An 11,345-nucleotide genomic window follows, 5' to 3' on the forward strand; every position below is an offset into this window, starting at 1 on the left:
CTCTCTCTCTCTCTCTCTCTCTCTCTCTCTCTCTCTCTCTCTCTCTCCCCCCAGTATGTGGACCTGAACTCATCCCGTAACCTGCTCATCCTCGGCTTCTCTACCTTCAGCGGTCTCGTTTTACCGACCTGGTTTCACTCCAACCCCGGCATCATTGACACAGGTGATTGTGAGACATTCACTCACTCATGCACACATTAAGGACTCAGCCCCTTCAAATGGGATCAACCCTTGAGTTTATTAAAAACATCTACAGACATTTACACACATGTAGAATATAATGAGTTAGTTTATCTGGCGACTGTCAATACCAAAAGATCCAGACTGGAAATGACTCGATCAGATCAGTCGTCAATGCCTAAATAATATTTATAATGGGCCCAATATTTGTAATTTGTCTCCCCCGCCCTTACTCACACACTCACACTTACTTTTTCTGCAAAGATTGAATTGGCAAACACACCGAAGTTCTAAATCCTTGTCAGAGGTCCTCTGACAGTGAGTGGGAGGCTGTGTGCTCCCACTGCTCCACTTACAGATTATTCTAAAAAAGGCCTAAGCTTCTAAAGCCAAGGCATCCCAAATCCAACAGGCCCAGATGGCAAACACTTGGTTACCTTCAGTCTTTATATCTTGACTCCAAATAGGTTTATAGGTCGGTTTATATGACAATTGGTGAGGGTCAAACCAATTGTCATATAAACCGACCTATAAACGTAACCCTAACCCAGTTAATGGGTCCAGTTTGTTGGGTAATTTAAACAGCACGGACATGTAAAAAATACAAAAGCAAGATCACTTGCATTTAAAGTTAAAGGTTTTCTGCTTGACTTTTATGTTTTTTTTATTTAGGAAAAATTTTGATTTTCATGAAAAACTATTTGAAAATACATTTTTATTTTTTACTGAAAACTGCCATGCTTTTGCTCTTCAGCTGTCGTGTGGTAAACTCATCTGCTACGTCACATCAATTGTCAAAAGTTCTGATAATTATTTGTGAACTCAGGGTTCAAATCTGGGTTTAATCCAGGTTTAATCTGGGTTTTATTTCAGGTTGGTTGTATGTTCCAAATGGCAGTGGTTGCTGGTGAAAAGCTGGTGTATTCTGTCACTTCATCTGTGTCACTGCTGGTTGGTTGGGTAGATAGTAGTAAACCAGTAGGAAACTGGAAAAAACAAACATTAGAGGGAAAAAAGTGGAGAAACAATGATTACAAAAATGTGTAATATCGTTTAACAAGAAAGCAAACACATACACGTCTAAAGATACGCAACAGGCAGAACCCAATTACGCTAATCCAACAGAAGAAATTAGACCATGTGGAGCTTTTACAAACGCGGGTCTGATCAATCGGAGGACCAATCAGGGATCAATCACAGCCTATCAGCTGATGACACATTGATCGGGCTGCGGAGCGTCTCTCCGTGGCCACCTACAAAGAAGCGTCATCAAAAGAGCAATCCTCAAGATTAAACAGAGCTTTTCTGCAGACATAAGTTCTTGATCCCACGAGTCATGTGATTCGAGTGTCTCCCAGGAAAGTGCTAATCCAGACTTTAACACTGGGCATGAGGGTTTGTCTGGGTCTCTCTGGTCTAGGCTGCTTACCTTCCAATCCTCTTGGCTAACCTCTGTGGCACTGTCTTTCACCTGACTTAATACCCCCGCAGCCTCAACACTCAGCTGATAGTGCCACACAAGAGGAGGCTCTTTGTAAACACACTGCTGCTGCTCTTCCAGACATCTCTAGAGGCACAGGCTTAAAACCAACTCAGCGGGCTCCTTGAACTTTTGACTGCTTTGATTGAGTGCGTGTGTTTGTCAAGCTGCTGCGTCAGCGCTGTCTGCCATTCTTGATAGTATTATTTCATACAACTTTAGGCAGTTTACGCATGACGCGAGGAAGATCTTACAGATCAAAATGTTGCCTTAAAAAAAAAAGAAAAAGAAGTGTCACTTTTTATTTGGAGCCTAACAGTGTGCAGGCCCCCTTTATGCCGTGCATTATTCACATAAACCACATGTTGCCACATGAAAGGCCAGCTCTATGCTGGATTTTGCTAAAAAAAACAAGGTATAAACTGAAACAAAAATAACCGTCTCAATCATCATTTGTGACCCACTAAAAGTGAGTGACGCTGTCCCGTTTCTACAGACACCCTGCTGCCCCCTGCCTTTCTTCTTGTGCCTGGGCGTCAGCAAAGAGTCTTCAGGCCCGTTCTCATTCCCAGGTCGTCAAATAATGCCGCTGTCACGCCCCTCACCGCTCGCCTTCTAATACCGAGGCCCCCTTTAGCTTCTGTGATACAAAGTGATGGTACACATGGCGTAGTTTCTACGAGCTTCAGTGTTTCTCCTTGCTCGTTGTCTCTGTCCTCTGCTGTGTGCAGAGTGTGCTGCACACATCAGAGGACAGGAGGCAGCGACAGGGTGAAGCCTGTCCTTCGGCTGCAATTATTCAAAATGTGGCACCTTCCCGTATGGTGGTGCAGAGGTGTGGGTGTGTTTATTTGGATGAGGTCAGAGCAGAGAGAATAAAGAGATGCTTGCTACCAAGATTTATAGTGTCAAAAGTTAACAAATGTTGTGTCTTTACTCTCTTCTCCATCTTTAAGGAATAGAAGAGCTGGACCAAGTGATCGTAGTGCTCTTCACCACACACATGTTCATCGGAGGATTCTTCGGGTTTATCCTTGATAACACGATTCCAGGTACGTCAAAATGCTTTTTACTGTTAGTCTCAAGTAATAACCACACAAGCCATTACATCACTATCAGCTAACGTTGCCTTTTTTTTCTTCAGGCACCGACAAAGAGCGGGGCATCAAAAGCTGGCAAGACCAGGTGCAACAGGGAAGCAAAAACTATTGTGACGAGTCGTGCTACGATATCCCGTACTTAAACAGTGTTTTTAAGCGCTTTAGATGTTTCCAGTACCTGCCCTTCCTCCCTTCTTACAAGACCACCCAACAGGGGACATCTTAGTAGTGAAGTGTTCATTTCCAGGGTTGCATTGATGCTGGCCTGTCAGCCCCATGAAATCAAACAGTTAACAGTAGTTAATATAAATACCTAAATCTAATCCATGTGTCTTCTTTAGGAATCCCAAGTTCAACACGTTTGTCCTTGTGGAGACTAAAACATTGACTGATTGAGTTTGTAGAACAAAGTCGAGGTGCTGTGTCTCCTTACTGTTGGAATTCAAAACAAAAACCTTCTGGGTTAATAGAACATCTGTAGTGCCTGAACAAGCAAAGAGCAGCATTAAACCACTTATGAGGAATCATCGCTCCTCACCAAGAGCTTACATAGACATTAATGAGACACTCCTCTAGAGTGTACGATATGTTTTAATTAAGATTAAACATTTTTTTTTACCTCTTTCAGCATGCATAAAGTCTTTAAAGTACACATGTTTCAGTCTTTTTTTTTTTACTACAGCCGATTGATCTTAAAATAAAATGACCGTACACACTGTTCCAATTCAAAGTCAGACGTAAAGGCTGAGTTACTATTCAACTGATGCGTCATCAAGCTGCTCAATAGCCACTCTTCAGGTGTTACGAATGTGTAGTAGCGTTTTGAGTAGAATCATTGCTACCTCATCAAGAACAGAAACAGATGGTTAATGGAAAGCTTTTTCATATTATATAATTAATAATGATTTTAATATTATAATGTCTGTTCTGTTATCATTAACATTATTGAGGTTACTGCTTCATACATTTCATTATGTGTTTTGACACTGTATAGAAGAACATCTTTTTTTAATTGTTTTTACATGCGACGCTTTTGCATTTTCAGATATATAGATATATGCAATTTTACAAATTTTTGTACCATAATTTTCAAAAAGTCCTAAATTGCAATGGGTTGTTGTTAAATAAATTCTGATGTTAATATAGACTTTACTATGTAACTTGTTCAACTTGAGATGTAAAGCTTCCACAGGTTTTGAGAATAAAAAACACATAAATCCATGAAGTTCGAAAGCACAGGTTATAACATGTTAAAGAGTATGAGAGTAAGGGGATTGGTCACTAAGTATAAAGGCAAATTACGTATGCTTGGCTCACGTACTCCATAGGGTGTTAACCTACTTTTATTATAGTTGTGAAGCCATTTCAATCTAAACCGCAAAATTTGAACCTGCTGGCGACACGTGGAAAAGTCAGGGGATCATCGAAGTCAGCAGGCTTAATCCTCTGGGGACCATGACTCTCTCCACAACATGTCATTACAATCCATTGCATGTAGAAGTCTTTATGCAACAAAGTGTTGCCAAACGAAATGCAGTTGTAGCTACACAAGAAACACTCGACAAAACAAAAACATCAGGATAAATGTTAACAGCAGCAACAAAACAATCCTCTGATCAATATGGCCAGCGTCTTAATATTGAAAATTCAACATCTGGGAAACATTCTCCATCAACTTTGACTATGTTTCAGCAGCAAGCATCATACATGTAAACAAAGAGTCCGCCTCCGGAGTCCCGGTGTATTTTGGGTTTCTACTAAAACATGTTAACATGGTTTTATGTTCAAAAATAAGCAATATTTTTCACATTGTCTGCCTGCATACACCTTGTTTCACCCTCCGTCTGATAAGAAGAGGATGGTGTGATCATGACATATTGCGTATTTTAATGAGTTTGCCTACTTTATTGAAAACATGCAGTGAATTATTTGTACAGGAGTTGTGCTTTTTAGCCCACACAGTCTGTAAACACTATTGATTAGGTTCAGGCATTGACTTTGAATGGTTAAGAATAAGAAACATGTATGTGATGTGAATGCGTGCGGCTCTAAAACCAAAGTTGTTTTAGTATAAGGAAGTATTGCCTCCGGCAGCTGAGTGGCAAAACATAAAGATTTTATCTCTGTCAACAACCATCACGTTCATCCCCGTCTACCTGAACTAATACGTCCTTCACAGACCTCAGTACCCGACACACCCGGTGAAATCATTTATCCGCCAGAGTGACACAGACAAATTGTAGTAATTACGTCCTAATTTTAGGAGCCCTTTATTACACTTTGTTAAATTATGACATCCCATCAAACCATCGTGGATACAAATTTCAGCTAATGAAAGTGAATGGAGGGAGTGTGTAAACCGAAAGCTTTCTTTTTGTCTCCACATGTTTTGGCATTTACAAATTCTTGTCTTTTAAAAACAAGCTTAGAAGTTTATGTTCGACTGATGTTTTGTCTCACTCTTCATCCCTCACTGATGTATGAAAATCTCTTCCTTTCTTGGGATTAGGGTCTATATCGTACATCCGACTGTACAGATTTACCTCTCGGGTGCTTCTTCGCAGAGAGTTTAAGACATTTGGGGTGATGAAAAAGGTCTCTGCAGTCTCCTGATCAGGCGTATCATCTTTCAACAAAGGTCACAGACTTAATCCCCTGTGGTATTTACTGTGCCTATATACTATGATAACAAACGTTGACGGGAAGAACTATGCAAAACATTGATATTTCCAGAACCTTAAAGATAATGTAGGTAAGCTGATCGAAATACGAAAAGTGGCCTTTTAGCGGCTTTTATGCCATTCTGTAGCTTCCTAGTGTTTCTAATGCATTAAAATAGGAATATTCACATTTCGGTTGACGTTTTAATGTCAAAATGCCATTTTCCCAATCCCTCCTAAAAACCTTTCCCCACATGATCTGACACAGGTTTCTGCATGACACATATTCAGTGTATGTCCATCCTTATAGTCAGTGCAGTGGCGTATGCAGGCATCACAGTGTTGGTGGGCAAAGGGTAAATCAGGTGGGCCTGGCAAGTCCAGGACCATTCAAAGGCTACTTAATTGCGCTCTCACACCGTTAGCCATCGCAGCTATATATGCTTTCCTACATGCACCAACAAGACAAACGCTAACAGTGTTGTATAACCTGGCACCGTGCCATCATTAAACACACGTATGGTTGGAGGTTCACCGGCACCAACATACGCAGTAAATATTAATTTTGACTTAGCCGTGGGCGGCTGCCACATAAAACACACATGCAGGCATTCGCAGATGACAAATGTAGCAACATCAGCATAAAACGACGTCAGCGTTACGCACCCAACAAAAACGATGAACCCAATGAACTATAATACGGAAAACCGGCCACTACAGTCCAACAATTATAAGTGAGCTTACTTTTGATGGTTACAGCAGGAGACGACAGCGCTTTGTGTTGAACACTGAAATGATTTCATTGTAGTCTCTTTCAAAGAGCAGGGACAAAGTGTTCAGTCTGTATGAAGCCCTGATCCCAGTTTCTCTCCGACTGACACTTGAATTGTTCAGCGGTATGTTACAGTGTTTTTTAGTTACAGTAAAAGGGTTTAGTTGGCACCTGTTGAGGAGAAACTGCCGCAGGAGTTGGCCCTGGTTGAGAATGACGACTAAACTTAAGTTGAACTCTCTTCCTCCTGCTGCTCACGTCGACTTTTTGTGACAAACGTAAGCAAACTGCTTTGTCTCACCATCATTTTTTTTATTTTATCCAACCTACATTAAAAGCAGCTAGTGTAAATTAGGCCTCTGTTCCTCGGTGCAATGTTGTGGTTTAACGAGGGACCGTGTGATCTGGTGACTTTCAGCGAATGCATTCGTGTGCTCATAGTAACTTATGTAAATGGTCAGTGTAGATGATGAACCCAGAGGAATATTTATTTCAAATTGATTAAGTAAAATGCAAGGCTTTGTGTTTGTGTTTTCAACGGCTGCCGCCGCTACGACCAACCGCTAGACATTCGGCCGAGAGACACCGACTAACAGGTTCAACTTAAGGGGCTGCTCGCAGTCTGGCACTTGCTAAATGCACTGCTAACTTTTTTTTTTCATTTACTTCTCTTCACTGGATGATCCAGCGAATAAGTAAATCCTCTGACTGGGTGGGACGGAGTGCCAAGTGGGTAGACCCAGGCCCGCACAGCTAGGCGGCAGAGTCAGTGTAACTTACAGTAACTGTTTTGAGAAACAGACAGGAGTACCTGCAGCGAGGCTAAGCAATGCACTGCTGTCACACCAAAACCCACAAAACAAACTCAGCGATCAAGGCAGCGGTAAACCAGCAACTGCAAGGTGAAATGACAGTTTTTGTCAATGGTGTCTTGTGGCTTTGAAGACAGCGATTTCACAGATTTCCTGTTTCCTCTCATCTCTCTAGGTTCCCTCTGCTCTCCTCGTGTTAGGTTTACTCACTATACGTGGATGACTTGCTTCTTTTATACACCTGAAACTACATCTTAGCTGCCAAAAATCTTGTAAAAACATTAGGTTAAGGTAAACACAACATGGCAATGTCTCTAATTATAGCCCCTATTTCTCTGTCTCCCTGTAAAATGGGGTCGCATATGTGGGGTCACATATGCGAGCACCATATGTGAAAGCCATGTGACAAGTGCCAAGTTTGTCACCAAGCCCATCACCTGGTCAAGGAACAGGCCAGTCGCGCTGATAAATATTTAAGATGGTTTGCGTAGCCTTGCAAGTCAGTTGGCGCAAATCTAACAGGATTACTAAAATCGAATCAGGATTTAGCTGTATCGACAGATGCAAGTGTGCATTAGGTGAAGAGGCACCATCACCCACAATGTTCTGTACTTGAAGGTATTAGAGAAAGGTTTAATCATCCACTGGAGACGTGAATATTCTTGGATGTGTGCCACCTCTGAGCTGAAGAAGGTTTTTCAGATTTCTGGATAGAAAAGTTAAAGGTGGAAAATACTCAACTAAGCCTTTCAAGTCGATGCACAGAAACTTATCAAGAAGAAAATCAGCTCCAGTTTTCTTCATTCGCTGTAATTAACACTAACCATGACAAAAACAATTTTATTTTAGAAATACTCCTTAAAAGGAAGTAGAATCATAGCAACTTCTGCACAAACTTTATATTTTTCACCTAAAGATTTGACTTTGTTGTAGTGAACGAAATGAACCCAAATTGAAAGCTTAAAGGGGACATATGCTCATTTCAGATTCATACGAGTATTTTGGGTTTCTGCTCGAACATGTTTACGATCAAAGCGTAGTGTAAAACATATTATTCCACTCACACTGTCTGTCTGAATAGACCTGTATTCACCCTCTTTCTGTTTTAGCGCCTGTCTCTTTAAGACCCCCTCCAGAAAAAGCCTACTCTGCTCTGATTGACTGGAGAGAAAAATACAGTGTACCTTTGTGAAGGTAGTTCTCAACCCGCGGATGGAGACTAGGGGAGGTATATTCTAATGAGTCTGCATGTGACATATGAAGGGGAGCCAGATCTGATTGGTTTGTTGAATCACATGTTTTTCTGATCTTGGAAGCCCACAACAAACTGACGGAGTTGTCTCATTTTACAGTTTGTAGGTTGGTAGGCACTCCAGATACACAACATGTATGTGCACAAGCACTGATATCGTGAGCTTTTCATGATATCTCCCCTTTCACAAAGTTCACACTTGACTTTTTAAAACAGACCCATTGAGCTGGAAGCATACAAAATACTATTCTAAATTTATGTTCGATTTAAACACTAAGTTTGTATATTGTTTTAAAAAATGCACTTTGTTGTCGACACACTGAATCTCAGCCCCCTATTGAGTAGGTTTGATACCTTATTTAAGTTTCAGACGTAAATTTAAGAGGACACAAACAACGGTTTCCTGGGTGAAAGTCCTGTGTTTGTTTGAGCCATCCCTCTACCGTCTTCCTCCCTACACAAATGGAGGAAATGGGTTTCCCTTAAAGCTAACTGGACAATGCAGTTTTGTTGTACGGAAACATCATTTTTAGGAGACCAGATTGCCTGACCGCAGCTCAAGAGCTCAGGTTTTACCTGGAAATGTAAGAATCCACAAACCGCATCCATATACAATGAGTTCAGATTTCACTTTTCTTTTATGTTGCACTTATTTAAAGTCACTCTTTTCCCTTCTTTAATCCAAACTCAGCACCCCACAATGACGATGCTTAAACAGCATGAAAGATTTTTGCAAATTCAATAAAGATATCTCATTGACATAAGTATTCAGACCCTTTGCATGACACCTAAAATTCAGCTCAGGTGCCTCCCATTAATCTTGATCATGTGTGAGACGTCTCTTCACCTTGATTGGAGTCCACCTGTTGTAAATTCAACTGATTGGACGTGATTTGGAAAGGCACACACACACCTGTCTTCATAAGGTCTCTCTGCTGACGATACACATCAGAGCGTAAACCTAAGTGTGAGGTGGAAGCAGCGGCCTGCAGAGCTCACTCAGAGGCTCGTGTTGAGGCACAGATCTGAGAAAACACTACAAAAGCTTGCTTAGAGTATTTTTATTTTTTTTTTTAAAAGCACCTAAAGGACTCTCAGAATGTGGTCTGATGAAGCCTGTTCTTCCTCCATTCTAATCGTTATGCTTGAAGGGAACCAGGCAGCGCTCATCACCTGCATCATGTTAATGCACATGTATGTATGTAATATAAGTGAAAATAAAGTTTAAGTTGAATGCCATCCCAATGGTGAGGCATGGTGGTGGCAGCATCATGCTGTGGGGTTTTTTCTCACCGTCAGAGAGTAGGGGGACCGGTCAGGGTTGGGTTCTAAGCTAAACAGAGCCAAGTGCAGAGACACTCCAGACTTGAACCCAGTCGAACATACACGTCCCCACCCGACCCACCACAGCTGGGGAGGATTTGCAGATGTTGTGGGTCTGAACACTGTCAATGTGATTTTTTTATTATCATTTTTTTAATAAATTTGCGATGTGATTCTAGGGCATTGATGATGGTTGAGGGAATTAATTAAAATGTTAGCGTATGGCTGAGTTAAGCTACTGTTGCAATGGCAGACAACTTTCTCTCAAACACAATGAGCTCTAGAAAAGAGAGTAAATCCTGCTGCTTGTTGCTCTCCCAAGATGGTGATGAGTGACATCGGCGTGTGCACATTTTATCGTTATTGTTTTTTAAATTTTTTATTCATCATTTGCTTGTCGACTTCCTCTAAAACAAATGGCTGATCTTTTGGAATGCCTGTTTGCATTTAATCTCTTGTGCCGGTGCACATCGTTTGACTCCATGGGAATGGCGGACTCCGCCACATACAATGAAAACAACTTAATAAAGAGAGAACCAATGAGGATACATGTATTTAATGGCTATTGCAGAATCAATGCCAGCCATTTGGAACCAATTGTTGGATTTAAAACATACTTTATTTATTACTAAAATAGTAATTTTTTACTAAATCATTTCATAGCTCAGTTCTAACAAATGTTACATTTGTACTGTTAATGGTGGTCCTGTCCAGAAAACATAACGAATAACTAGTTTCATGAAACATTTTGCAAAATATAAGGAAACCAAGCGACCCTACTGTTATCAACTTGAAATCTGCCAAAGTGGAAACCTTAAGAGTTCAGGGAGTTAAGGAAACACAAAGAGACGAAACATACACTGATTGTCGAGGAATCCACAGCAACAATAATTGCTTAGAAACATTTTCTGGAACCGGGTTCATATCTGATGCGTTGTCGTCAGTCTGCCAGACACATCGGCATGTGATTCACAGGAAACAGGCAGGTAAAACATTAAGCCATTATCGAAGGCATCGCAGCTCTCTGGAGCCAGTAGTGATTAGATAAAAGTGGCCGGGAAGAATTTCTGTGGAAGAACACTGATCTAGTATTATCGCTGTGATGCAATTAAGATTATAATCCATGAGCTTTCATAAATCATTTGCGGTGGCATTCAAAAAGTGCCCTACTGCAGCGTTTAAGAGTTCAATGGTCAAATTATGTTGTCCTCAGTGTTGTGAAAGCATTATAATGATCTATGACTTCATGATATTCTGTGTAGGTGGCCCTCTTTTATACTGGCTTTTGAGAAAGGGAACGATAGCACTTAAAAATCCACCATTTCTGCAAAGCTATCATGCACTTTACACCAGGGACGTAAACCTTGTGACAAATCACTATGAGATATGGTCCCTCCAAACTGGCACGACCAACCGCCCGGCTCGCAGACTACATCTTCAGATTCATCCTTATGATGGGTACATCCCAAGTCTCTTAATTGGTTGGCATTTCCTCGTTTCCTCTCTCCTCGCATGGTTTCCTTGCATCTATCCATGCATCCCTGGGGGGAGGGACTAAGATGCAAGGAAAGGACGCAAGTGAGGGAAACAGGGATGCAATTAAGAGACTTGGGATGTACCCTATGTCACGATGGATAGACAGTTACAGTGATACAGAATGTGGACATTTAAATTTAGACATGAACTCCAATCAAATTTTATGATTTTACAGACTCCATTTTTTATCTAGGATGAAGGTTTCTTTGTTCTTTGTTTACCCCCCCCCC

At 41.1% G+C, this 11,345-nt stretch overlaps 1 protein-coding gene across 1 annotated transcript in view; it reads left to right on the top strand.

Moving 5' to 3' along the window:
• Window positions 1–4,032, top strand: part of LOC116396170 (solute carrier family 23 member 2) — a 34,853-nt gene extending 30,821 nt beyond the window's left edge. The window contains exons 10-12 of the mRNA XM_031870604.1: window positions 55–163; window positions 2,617–2,712; window positions 2,805–4,032. Coding sequence (XP_031726464.1) covers window positions 55–163; window positions 2,617–2,712; window positions 2,805–2,986 — 387 coding nt within the window. The 3' untranslated portion in view covers window positions 2,987–4,032. The remainder of the gene's footprint in view (window positions 1–54; window positions 164–2,616; window positions 2,713–2,804) is intronic.
• The last annotated feature ends 7,313 nt before the right edge of the window (window positions 4,033–11,345 follow it).

The sequence above is a fragment of the Anarrhichthys ocellatus genome, unplaced genomic scaffold (genome assembly GCF_004355925.1).
Source record: "Anarrhichthys ocellatus isolate YVR2014 unplaced genomic scaffold, GSC_Weel_1.0 scaffold2, whole genome shotgun sequence".
NCBI classification, from domain to species: domain Eukaryota; kingdom Metazoa; phylum Chordata; class Actinopteri; order Perciformes; family Anarhichadidae; genus Anarrhichthys; species Anarrhichthys ocellatus.